The 14,061-nt window shown below is 37.2% G+C and overlaps 1 protein-coding gene across 1 annotated transcript in view; it reads right to left on the reverse strand.

Annotated features, from left to right (window-relative positions):
- LOC149186038 (putative serine/threonine-protein kinase SIS8) overlaps positions 1-14,061 on the reverse strand; it is a 285,716-nt gene that overhangs the window by 241,008 nt on the left and 30,647 nt on the right. Inside the window, exons 2-3 of the mRNA XM_089410866.1 lie at positions 2,027-2,467; positions 1,293-1,396 (exon numbers count right to left, since the gene is read on the reverse strand). Of these exons, the coding sequence (XP_089266992.1) occupies positions 1,293-1,396; positions 2,027-2,467 (545 nt within the window). The remainder of the gene's footprint in view (positions 1-1,292; positions 1,397-2,026; positions 2,468-14,061) is intronic.

The raw sequence follows: 14,061 nt of genomic DNA on the forward strand, positions 1-14,061 counted from the left end.
TAACACTGACCCGGCCGAGTCATAGCATGACTCGGCCGACCAAACCGGTTCGACGGTCGAGTTGCAAATTTTTTTACCGGCGCGGACCAACTCGGCCAAGTCGATTTCGAGCTGGCCGGCTTTTAAAACACTGGTTGTGACCATTCTCCATCAAGCAAACAAGGGGATATTTGTTGTTTTCATTGCCATGATTCATCTAATGAGATACATTTATTTCTGTTTTGATATGATTTTGTATCATTCTATTAGATCTTATGATTCAAGACAAATATCATATCAATATTGAAGTTTGATGTATCGCTTGACATCTTATATATCGATTTTATTTTCATATTTATGTAGCAATGTGTTTGTTTGATGTTGATGTTGTTTTAGAAGTTAAAATATTGATAAAAAAAATGATTATTCTTTTATTTTTTAAATTTTCTCGATAATTTCCGATATTTTCCCCAAAATTTCCGATAATTTAAATTTTGGACCCCTGGCGATAAATTTCCGATAATGATAAATGTAACATTTATATAAATATCAGTAGGCATTAATGAACACACATGTTCTAAGGACATTGGAGAAGTACCTAACATGTGCAGCTCCCCCACTTTTTCCTATCTTTTGTTTTATTAATATATTTTTTCCTTCTTTAAATATATGTCGTTTCCCGTAAATTTGGGTGATCCTTCCCGCTCTCTTGGACATCCATACCAGCATTTCAGGCACTTATGCAGAATAAGCTCCCGACACAATATGATCCTAACCAATCACATTTTCACAATAAAGTGATGCATATCTATGACAGGATGAGAATAACAGGAGAAAGAGTTCAGACTTCACATAAGAACAATGGGAAGAAAGTAGCAATAAGGGGCACCTGATAAGAAGATTGTCATGAGGTAAACAAGTTTGGTAGCAATTATAAATCCACTAACTCTATTATATTATTAGCATCCAGACTCCTTTCTAGTTTAGGACTTAAATTCAAGCCTACTGAATCATATTCTTTCTAGGGCTGAGAAAGAAAACCCAGTCAAGCATGCATGGCAAATTTCTTCAAAGTGAGGTCACATTTCACAACTTATAAATACTCACTATCACTTTGTATTTGAAGATATGATCACAAAACCCAAATCTATAATGCTATAACTGACAGCAGATAAGAATATTACAATGCAAGGTTCCAGAATGTAAAATTAGGGGAGAAAATATTTGCCACTGGGAATGTGTAAACCAATATGCATCTAGCAACAAATCAAACAAAAACATAACATGATAACACAACTGGTCAATGAGGTCACCTTTCATTATCTAGTTTAATCATGTTAACTGCTCCATCATCAGTCCCAGTGTAGTGACTTCCTTTAACTACCCTACAAGGAATGCCCACACAGTCTGCCAATATCTGCACTCCGAACAAGAATAAACATTGTTAAAATCTCCCAAATTAAAAAATGTCTACAGTGCAGGTCCATTATGGTAGATATGTAGCTAAGAATTTTTTGATTGTATATATTATTTTATGTTTAGAATCTTAGATCATGGATAGTCATCAACATGTCTCCATTGCAAGAACATCCTAGAGTAGGAATGAAGGAAGAAACCAATTTTACAGCTTTACTAATTGTAATGCTGAGAATTAGTAGAGGTCAGTATTCAAACTCTAAGTGCAAAACCATCCACAAACAAAAGTGCAAGGATTGAAACTGTCAAAACATATAATCAGCATGGCAATGCTTCTTATAAATAGATATATGTTTTCCACGGACCTAGCAAATTAAGGACATTTTCTCTAGGTATCAAACGAATGAAAGCAATAATGCAAAGATTGTACATGTACATAAATATATGTACTGTGTATGTATCCATGGAACTGTCAGAAAAGGTTCTTGGGATTAAAAATGGCCAAAATCTAGAAAAAAAAGGAATATGGACATGAGTTTAATTTGGCACAAGAACATTATTTCCATAAAATAAATACATTCGGACAAGGCACTAACATGCATGCATCAAAAATCAGATTCAGTTTTGTAACCTTGAAAAGCAGGGCCCGGTGGCGTGACAGCCCAATCTGCAAGTGGCCAAGAGGTAAAACGATATTATTCAAAGTAGTACGCAGTTTATAACTACTTATTGTCCACCTTGTCAGCATATCATCAGCATCAGTAACAGGGCCGCCCATGTTTTCTGCAACAAGATCTGCAATCATTTGTAATAAGCCACTATCCAATGGACCACGCTCAGCAGCTCCACACTCTAATGCAATACCAAGCACCTTTTGTTCTAGATGTTCTAGTACAGGATCTATGACTCTATTGACCAAAACGACTTCGTATCCAACATTATCTGAGACAACTGTTCGTTTAAGATCAACTAGAGAAGGCATCATCCCTTGTGAATTAGGATCCGATAAAATGCCATAAACATCATAGAATCCATCCATCACTTTCTCATCGTAGTCAATGACATTGTAGCTCTGTAATCAGCAAGAAACACAAAAAAAAAAATTGTCAGGCTGGTATCTATACAAAATGTCAAAATCCTTGCTAAACTTTTAAAAATGATGAATATGAGAATCTCAAGGGCAACACAAGTCTCCTCTAAAGCTTCAAAAACCTAGAAATTATTTAAATATTTTCCCATACGTTAAATGTTCTGTTCCAATAAAAGTGAGTTTTCATACAGGCAAGAATGCATTAGGCAATCCTTGGATTCATCAACAGCATTCTGCCTTTAAGATAGAATGCTGAAAACTAAGCTTATGGAATGCCTTTATCAATTTTACTTGAGATGACAAATATTGACTTTATAAAAAAGTCATGACAAGTTACCTCAATTTCAACAAGAATGAAGACGATGATGGAAACATTTCTATCACAATGCCCATAGGATGCTATCTTTTGTGCTTTAATCAAACTTGTGATGATGTATGCAGAAATCATTCACAAAATAAATTCAACCAGGCAGACTATGTTAAAAGTTTCTAAAACAAGTCAACTTTATTGAGTTCTATTGCCAATCAGCATCCCCAAAGTAACAAAGAAAAGTACAGATTATATACACCTAGCATGGACGCAAGTCTTCTTGGGCACTGAGAATATGTGATGACTAACTACATTATTGTCTGCACAGTAATAAAGTCCTGACATAAGGGAGACACTATACGGCCTAACAAACTGTCATGAATGAACTGCACAAAACGCTGCAACACAACATTATACATAGATGGGAGAAGTGATGTTAACATAGACTGCAACCTACTCAGTTCTACAAGTAAGAGGTGACACATATACTCATATGGATACCTTATGTGATGCATACACTCTAATCAGAGAATTCTAGGTTATGCATTCCAGGGTATATTAAGGTTATGTTACAGCAAACTCTACATTTTCAGCATTATTTACCTAGGACCTCATTGTCCTGGGATTAGGCTTTGTATGCATTCATTTGGAAAAGAAAAAATATTATTTACATGCATTTTTCAGCCACTAATTAGGACTGACGTCTATGATTTTATTGTTGTTTTATGTACTTTTCAACTTTTGGAAATTGCCATAATTTATACACTTGACTACTCACTGAATAGCCTTAATTTTTCACTCATTATCATAGATTCTGGGGCTGTTTTCTTATTCCCGTTATAAATATTTGCATGCCATAAATATGCTGATTAAAACCCTAGTTTATACAGGAATATATATTTTCTTGATTACATGTGTTTGGATACATATTTGAGCTTCTTTTGGTCTGACTAAGCCCTCTAGATTTAGACATAGAGACCTTTGAACTTGCCTTCTTGAAAAAATACCTTAAATCACCCAAAGCCCTAACCATTGCATGCTTATCTTTGGGTGAATCTTGTAGTAGAATCCTTAGGGGGTATTTAGCTTGCATCATTTGGGTTGCTTAATCCCTATGATCTACTGGGGAAGTGTCTCTTGTGTCGATTGTATCCAACCACGAAAACAAGCGGATTGGTTGTTGAGGGTGCAGTGGTAACTAATCCTATTGTTGCTTTCAATCTAGATTGCTTCACTAAGGTGGAGTTTGCACCAACAAGAATCACACATTTATATACAATGCACCACCTTGAATGGAGTGCGGACCCGTACCGTGCCCCGAGAGACACCGAGTTTAGGTCGCAGCCATAGAGCACAGACCCGCCCACCTGTAGGTGAAAAAGCAAGGCATTTAGGTGTGCAGCAAGATGGATACTAGTTTATCAACTGTAAATCAGGTTGAGATTGAAGCTCCAGCTTCATCTTTGGTCTCAATCGCAGGACAGCGTTCTTCTTACAGAGAAGCCTCATGTAAGATGATTATAATTACATGGTTCTAGCATGGTTCGCAAGAGCATTGTTATGGTTTTATATCTTGGAGGCCTTCTAGCATAGGCACCCTAGACACTTTGAGATTTCATAACGTTCATATCAATTTATTATGGTGATGAGATTCCCCTTTGATGAAGTGCTACCTTTGGTCCTCATGTTTACGCTAGTCTGACCACTCATTTGACTACAATTAGACCACATGGAGGCTCCTTACTAGAGCCCTTTGGCTTTTTGGCATGGTCTCGTGTTCATATTGAGTTGATTTGATGGTGGCTGAAGGTTTTTACTAGGGTGCTCACATGATTGTCACATATGTTTAGGTACCCCATTATTTTATGGTTATTTCATTGCTTAGATGGGGTTGTCTCCTCCTTTTAGAAGGGAGTCACCTAACGAGGCGGAGGAATTGCCCAGACGGCTAAAAGTAGCCAGAATCCGGGCAAAAAAATTTCAAAAAATCTTGTAGAGGCAGTGCTTGAATCGTGTTTTTGATGGTGGAAATGGATTCAGCACCATCAAAAACATCTAGGACACCTAAAATTTTGAAGTTTAACACCTATAACTTGGATTTAAAAAAATCCTAGCCGGATTTTCTCTAAATATGACCGGAATTTCCATAACTTCCCTGGCAACTCTGCCTCGTTAGACTACGTGCTTTTAGAAGTTTGTTGAGCCTAGTTTGACTTGGAACTAGGACTATTATGTTATTTTATTGATGTATTATCTTGTCATCACAATGGAGATCCACATGCCATTATGGAGGAGGTTAGATAAACTTGGATTGAGGAGCACCCTCCTTAACGGTTTAACCTCTTGCTTACTCTAGCATATGTGGTCATGACCTAGGAGGACGCAATCCTTTTGGGTTATTTTATTCATTTTTTTCGAGGCTTTTAGGGCGCACCAATGTCTTTTTTTCCTAAGTCGAGGATATTTTAATTACTGCAAAAAGTTACATTGCTGTCTACAGCTTTTCAAAATTCCACCAGCCTCACTCCTGCTGGATCTGTTGGCTGGTAATTGGTTCACCAAGATTTTAAGACTGGCCAAAAAAGCCTGTGATAGCCAAAACAAAAGATGTCCAAAAAACCATCAAAACCCGAAAACAACCATGAACAATATAGGAATCAGAGGATGTTATTGAAGCAGGGTTCTTCGGTCTGGAACCAGGGGGTGGTGGCAGCAGGAACTCGCACTGAATGTGCTTCTCCATGTGTACCAGGCGTGCATCCAAAAAAGTCTGGCGAATGTCCAAACGGTCCAGACTGTCTTGCATCCTCCATTGATTTCTTTGCAGGTCATTGAGAAATGAGATGATTTCATTTCAATCAATGTGTTTCTCCTTGAGGATTTGCCTCAAAAATGTCTTCAACTGCCAGTGTAAGGTGACCAAGTGAATATATTGAGTTCTTCTTCCCCTAGTGTGCCCTGAATCCCGGAGCCAATATGACACATAACCAATAGGCACACCATTTTTTATAACAACAACATCAGCAAAAAATCAGCGAGGATCCAAAAAAATCTTCTTGAAAACATTGGCGAAAAGATCAACAAACCACAGCAAACATTAGAAAATACAAAATATATTCATTTATTATAAATAAAATTAAAAATTATAAATAATATATATATATATATATATGTGTGTGTGTGTGTTAAAAAAAAAAGGGAAAATTTGCTTAAGGAAAAGGTCATGATTTTTTCGGGCCGAAAAATTGGCTGGCCGAAAAAATTGCAATTTTTCAGCAAATTGCCGAAAAATTGATGTTATCAACACTGCAGTGCACCATGTGATGGAGTATTATATTACTTATTCGACTTGTTGACATAGTCCACTTGCTTGAGTTGAGAAAATAATGGAACCTTGGTCCACCTTCTTACCATGCTTGAAAGGGCGCACCACTTGCTTAAACTTATGTGCATTAAGATGTGTACATGTGGCAATACTATTTCTATTTTATGCATTATTGACGATATTCACTCAAATTAGTTGAGGAATATCCATTGTTTATGCCTTCCTATATTAAATCTACGGCTTTTGTTCAATATTATTATTTTATTGTTGGGGGTTTTAAGCTAAGAATATTATAAAAGCAAGGCTCCTCCACTTGTAATAATTCTTGAAAGAATGGGCAATGAACTCTTGATATTATCGTTTCTATCTTTCTTGGTGCTTTTGTATAGTTGATTGAGGTGCTCAGTTGGGTGAGGACTTATTATACACATATATGCCTCTTGTGTTGAAGAAGTTTGCTTTGATGGTGGTTATGGGATGCTAAATCACGTAATACAATTCCTCTTTATTTGTATCTGCCATTCAAAATTTACATGAGTGCACATCTCATTACATTCAGTTGCAAGGAGTTGTCCTTGATAAATACAAAACCCATAGTCTTGGAGATGGTCTTCACTAGTGAGCTCCCACTTTATAAATTCCTAAAGTATAGGAGAGCAAGGAAAAACTTGGATTAAACTTATAATTTGTAGTTCTATCACCATGATTTCCTCACTTAAGTTGTCCTCCCAAGAGTAAATTTTGACTTCACATGCTCGCTTACTTCATTAGGCACTGGTACCACCTTACAACCACCATGAAATCCATATAAGAAAGCATTTTATTTCTTCTCTACCGGTCTGAAAATTACAGCACTCTAAAATACTTCAAATCTGCCCTAAAGAGTCTAGTAATGTCCTTTGGATGTCTAAGCTACACTTAAAATGGTGGTACAAATCTACATATTAAGTCATCTCAAACACGCCCTTAAAATAGATTTACACATCCTTAATCCTACCTCCTTGTGCTGGAAAGTAGATCTGGAAATAATAGTCATTTATCCACTTTCAGATCTCTCTTTAAATATGGAAACTTACTATTTGTAACATATAAAACCAGATCTGAAATAAGACATACAAATCCGTAGATTGAGCTTAACATTTGCATCTCTTGTTTTTATCAAAATATATTTTTATCTCAAAAATAAGTTGCATAAGAAGATTTATACATGTTCATAAACAACTGTACCATGCATTCTGTCCACAAGTCCAAGAACCTTATGATTCACCTCATTTGAAATCAGATTTATAAAGCCACTATATAAATATTCATTTATCATTGAAAGACAAATCAATCAACACATTATTTATTGATCCAAAATCCAGCACCTTGTTACCATAATTGGCAGATAAGAAAGGCCTATGTTGCAGGAAACGTGGGGTAGCAGGGCGTTTCCGTACGGAAACGAGTACGAAACGCTGAAACGCGTTTGGTACGGCCCTGAAACGCGTTTCAGGCCGTACTGCCACGTTTCACGAAACTGAAGCGTGGCCAGTACGGCCTAAAACGCGTTTCAGGGCCGTATGACCCACGTTTCAGCGTTTACTTGTGTTTTTTTTAATTTTTTTTTTATTTGTTTTCTAATCTATTCTTACATTAACCTAGTGACTTCTAGTTGCTTCCACATGCCTGTCTAAAGTTATAAAAGTGAACTTTTGCCCTAGTGTTGATATGCAGTTCATGGTAATGTTAAATTCTTAAAGTAAAAGGATGAAAATGAAAAATAAATGAGAATATCACTTTTTATCACTTTTACTTAAATTTTTAACATTACCATGAAATGACTCAGGATGTTTGAGAGTGGTTTCGCCCTCATTGGATTTCATATGGAAAAAGAAGAATTTTAGAGCTCACTCAAAATCCAACAGACTTATCTGTTTTTCAGGATTTCAAGATTGGGGGGATTGCAATGTTTCCATTGGATTTTATCATGTACTAGGGTATGGAACTTGTATTTAATCGAGAGAAAAAAGCCCTCTATGCAGGGGAGACTCCCAATAATCAAGAGAATGTAGGGTACTAGGGTATGAAACTTGTAATTAATCAAGAGCACTAAGGTCATTCGACTATGTAGGAGGAGACTCCCAATCAAGCACGAGACAAAAAATTAGAAATTTCTCGTGGCTGATTTTGGATATTTCTATTTTCATTATGTGATTATTCATGAGTAAATGTGATGTAAATTTAGATACTTATAGTTTATGTATTGACAATTGACAATTTTATCATAATGTAATAAATTAGAATGTATCATATATGCTTTATGATTGCACATATTTCTTAAATGTTAAATGTCCTAATATATATATATATATATATATATATATATATATATTCGCGTTTCCCCGTTTCCAAAATTTGGGGAGGTCGCGTTTAGTATCGCTTCCCGTTTCGGAAACTCGTACCCGTTTCCCCGTCTCGTGCAACCTTGAGAAAGACATAGGGAAGTCTCCTTGTGTTGATAGTGAGTCATCCTAAATAAAGGAAGAGGGTGCTAAGGTGACGCTGGTAACTCTTCCAAGTTCCATTTGGCATTTCACCTGGTGAAGACTTTGCACCTAAGGTGAGAGATTAAGTGGTAACAGCATCCAAGGATTAGATCATGGCTGCAGGGAAGAGTTCAAAGGGTTTAGTAACTAACAAGTAATAATTGATAGAGATAAAGTCAATGTCCTTTATGATCACCAATACTGAAGCCAAAACAAAGGCTCATGATGATGCATGTATAATATGCAATTGAAAAATATGAAGTAAATAAATCTAAAAGCTATTTCATCGTAGATGATGATGACAATAATAATAATAGTAATTACAAAAACTAACAATAAAATAGCATCTCTAACAAAGCAGCCTTCAAAAAGAGATGCTTGAATTGACTTCTGACTACTAATATGTGAAATCTTTTCGTAGGACCCAATCGTTGGCTACACAACATAATTGCAACTTCATGTGCAAAAGATATGGCCATTTAAATTTATGGGTTGAAAACCTTAGTAATTTCATGATTTGTTTAGTACTCAGGGTTCTTGTTGTAAAGGTGCAAAACAAGATAATTTCATTAATGTTCAATGAATGACCACAATAAATAGATCAATGGGACTGAAAAGTACATCCAGTGTAAATACAAAGAGAGTGCAAAAGCAGCTCCTAGTGTTGCTCTATCAACAGCAGAAAAGAAGAACTAAGTACACAGTTAACAGCTGAAATAAGTGTACAATAAGTGCAAAACACAAAACCATGACCAGTATAAAGAGGTTTGACCGTTGAGGCATGCTGGAACTAGAAGCCAAAACAGATTGGGGATAGAAAAGAAGGTTCTTGAGTCTTCAACCAAGTCATCAATCACCAATAAGGGACCAATGCTGTCAAAATTGGCAACTAGGGCCAAATTCCACCTTAGGACAGCTCATATGATGTAGATGATTATTGCATTGGATTCCTCTTTTTGAGAGGTCCCATTTTAATATAAAGATCATCTCATTCTGACAAGCAGAAGTGGAATTTTGAATTTATTCTCTCTCATGCACAAATTGTCAAGGTTGGCCTTAGTCAAATGTAGGCTCAAGAAGCCCAATAGATGCATCTCCACACCCTCAACGAATTGTATAAATAGGAGTGACCTCTCTCCTCATTTGGACATCACTCATCACATCATACATCTCTCTCTCCTCTCTTGATTGGTTCATACAGCTTGGGGACAGCCTCTCTCTTCTTCGCACGTGTGGCAAGAGGCCGAATTTTTCTGGGACAGAACAGGTCGAATTTCAGAGAAACAGACCAGCGTTGACCAGGGCTCATTTGACCTTCTTTGACTTTGGTTTTCAGGGCAGAATTTTGATCTTTGGAGGCTGCATTTATTGGCACAGAAATCGAGGTGTTTGGGACAGTTTGACCAACATTGACTTTAGCTTTGACCGCAGAAAATTACAGCAGTGTTTCTCTCTCTTTTGACTGGGTTTGACCGAACTATTTTGGGCTGACTTTGACTCTCCTAGAAGGCCGAATTGGACTATTGTTGACTGAGCTGCTTGGAGGACATTTTGGTGCTGATTTGACCAGTGTTGACTTTCTGGTTAGGGCTGCAGTTGACTGTTGTTGACTGCTGATTTTGACAGGGCTGTTTTGGGCAAGTAAATTTGATATTTGTACTCTCTCTCTCTGCTGAACTATTGAATAATAATAAGAAGATTTGATCAAAGGGTTTTCCCCACATTGGGGTTTTTCCCTGGCATCTGCCAAATCTTGTGTCCTCTTGTCTTGGCTTGTCTTCTTCACATGTTTTTATGTTCTATCTGCATTTACTGTCAATGTGTTTAAGTTAATGTGATTGCTTCAGAAAATAATTGGAAATTATCATTGGGCTGATAAGGAACATTGAAGTAAATTGTGCTAAAGCATAGAACATACCATTGTTATCTAAAATTAACAAATGCACCATTTGATAATGTCATCTAGAGAGTACGAGAAAAGTCATGGAAAGAATGGCGCAAAATGAGGCCTAGATTTGCAATATTTTAGAGCCAATGGTGCAAATGGTGCAAAATGAGTCCTATATTTGTAAAATTTTGGTGGTCAAGCAATCTCGTCTTATGTTAGCACAGTTTTTCAACTATGTCACCACATGCTTTTATCAGTGTAGTACACCAACATCAACCCATCCAAATATCCTCCTACATCATCTTTCTATCCTTAAATCCACCTGGATTTTAGAACATGAATGTCCTTTCTTGTCTGTGAATGTCAGCTATATTTTCACACACTAAAGATATATAGTGCCAACTCTAATCTTCCTATAGTTTCCCTAGTAGGGGTTATAACACAAACCTTTGATGGAGATGCTTCTCTAAAAGTCAAGACCAAATGATTGCAGCACACAACTATCGGACATAGCATATACTCAATGTCTTTCATATCACTCCACTTCATAGCTATACAACATGGGATATGGGGCTTTACCTTGGCACATCACAAACAATCAATAAGATTTGTGTATAAAGTACAGCTCCTCCCTCCCTAAGTGTTCCATTATCATGACATGTAGCCAAGAGAGGTAGTGACAGCTACTAGGTAATAAATTATATGTTATGAACATAATTAACATAAAATTAATACAATAATAAAAAAATAACAATAATTAGTATTAACGAAAGGACATGACCTTCTATGAAAGGGCACTCCCCAGGTATATATATAAGGGGCCTTAATTTCTAATTGTCATCATATCACTTGTACTCAAACATTTTATCTAAAAATACTATTTATCCTATGATGGATATTCAAATATTCCAGATATTCTAAATATAATTGTGTGATATACAAACCTTGTTCGTATCATTTGGTATCAGAGCCAGTCTGATCCGGCCATTGGCCACGAACTTTTTTTAGAGGCTTTTAGCCACGTACTCAAAAAATTTCGGGGTGTCTATACTTTGCAAGTCTCCATGTATGTAGTCTTTCTGTGGCATACATTTATCTGGGTTGTCTTCCCATCTGATTGAAACATGGATATCTTACTGTTTTTTTGTTGATTTTAAAATTTTATTTGTAGGTTCATTTGTCATACTGCAAATCACCAAATGTGATGACTGCAGAGATCAGATTTGAATGAGAGATAAAGAGCAGATTGAATCAAGAACTCAAAAATCCGGGCCAGTCTTATCATCGAAGTTCCATGTTACTCACTACTGCTATAGGCAGATACAGTAAACTCAATAGACAACCTAGATATTCATGTGCCTCATACAGTGATTTGGGAACTATAGATATTTAATATAGATAAATGGACTGGGGGAGGGGATGGAATAGGAGGAGAAAGAAGGTGGTCTTTAGGGTTTCTGACGAAGGAGATCTTTTTAAAGGCTAAAGGTGGCTCCAGATCAAACCTCTTCTAAATAGACAAGGTGGATCACCCCTCTCTATCATTGAATGGTTCAGCAGCTTCTGCTCAAGAGGTCACCTAGCTATCCTCAACCATTGACGGTGCACACTGCAGGGTCCAGGTCCAAAAAAGATATTCATGAACAGGCTACGGGATCCTTGGCCGTCTTGAAAGAGGAGTATTCCAGGAAGTCACATTGACAAGTAGATCCAGTGCTAATGGATTGGATAATGGACACAATGCTCCAACAAGTTTCCAGAATATAGGGACGTGGGAGCAGGGAAACTCATCCAGGGGACATGTGAAAGCACCTCCCCCACAAATTTTTAGGTAATGTCACAGAGGACGTTGGAGTCTCCGCATGGGGGCCCCACATGAAATACTAAGATATATAAATTAAAATATATTAAAACTGGAAATAATTCATTGAAAACTTATACATAACAATGAACCAATAACATCCATCATTACACGTAACCAAAGTAATCAAAATTGGAACCAGTTGAGGTCCTACCAATATGGAACCAAAACTGGCTGGTGAACCGATCTACTAAAAAATACATAAAATATCCAACAACAACAACAAAAAATTTATACAGACACATCAATGTCAATCGAAACCATTAGACAACAAATATGCAAAGTCTCCCCCTACATATAGCATGTAAGCACAAAGCGTGAATATAGCAAAATGGCACTGAGTACAAACACGATGTTAACTTTCAGGATTACTTTGAAAGTTTTAACACCATGCTAGGGGTGCTTCATGAGATTTGAGGTACATGGAGTATGTTCAACCCCTCAATAGTCAGAGATGGATTGGCACATGAGAGATAGTCATTGATGGATTTGCACAATTGAGCACGCTTGCTCAATGGAGGCTTGACCTTAAATGGTTGTTGGCTTAGTACTCTTCCCTTAGGCAATGGCGTTCTCATGAGTCATGACAGTTTGGTGGACACCCTTCATTGCAGCCATATGGAGGATCCACTTCCTTGAAGAGCATCATACATTGGACGAAAAGCATTGTGCGGCTTGGAGGAGGGCTTCAAGCCATAGTTGGCATGCGGCAGCTTGGATTCCTATTTGAAGGATTGGAGATGGTTTGAGAATGTATAGGGCTTCAACAATATTCTTGCAGGTGTAATTGACCCAATGGAGTACATTGCTTAAGAGGCTTGAAAAAATCCATGGAGACTTGTGATGGAGGGATACGGACTTGCCTTGCATATCTACAATACCTTGGAGCCATTATTATTAACGACATCACCTTGGAGCATGACATGTGTACTTTAGAAGTGTAACATCTCATTTGTGTTGCCCTACTCTCTCTCTCTCTCACTCTCATCACTAGGGTTTCTTGATATTCTTGGAGCAATCTCAAGCACATCGAAGGTCTAGGGTTAGCCTTGGGGATTGGAGATTAGCATTTTGTGATCAAAACTCAGGCTGTGATTGTGAAGAAGAATAGGGGATGAGAACGTCTTGCCTCAGAGGATCGGCTGGAGTGATCCTTGCATATTGGTTCTTCTCAGTTGCTTGTGTTTTATTGATTTTCCCCAACTAAGATTTGAAGAGCTAGGCGAATTTGTACTAGCCTTGAGAGAATGCTATGGTACATAAATGTAGTTCATCTTGAGCACATTAATAAAGTTTCTAGCTGTCCAAAACTAGTGTAATTTCCAGATTTGATTTTCAACTATATATGTTCTTAATGCACTGTTATTTAGAGCCATATAGTCAGTTGACTGGATCCCTCTGTTGATTTTTTGTGTAGCTTGGGAGGTACTCCAAGCTCTAGTGTTTGAGGTCAAAGCGCTACAAGTAGGCTTGTGGGCTTGGAACCCAAGCATGGGGTTTTGCACCCATCGGGATTTGGGTCAGAACCATGATGAATTTGAACTTGATAAAATTTGAAGCGATAGAGCCTGGCGAGATGATTCCAACGCTCCAAAGATCACTCAAATCGGAGCTCTAGAAACGTAGTTATGAAATTTTCAAGTTGAGAATTAATTATGGACAGC

Source organism: Pinus tabuliformis, chromosome 3_1 (genome assembly GCF_031772625.1).
Source record: "Pinus tabuliformis cultivar Carrire ecotype Pingquan chromosome 3_1, CPIR1, whole genome shotgun sequence".
NCBI lineage: Eukaryota > Viridiplantae > Streptophyta > Pinopsida > Pinales > Pinaceae > Pinus > Pinus tabuliformis.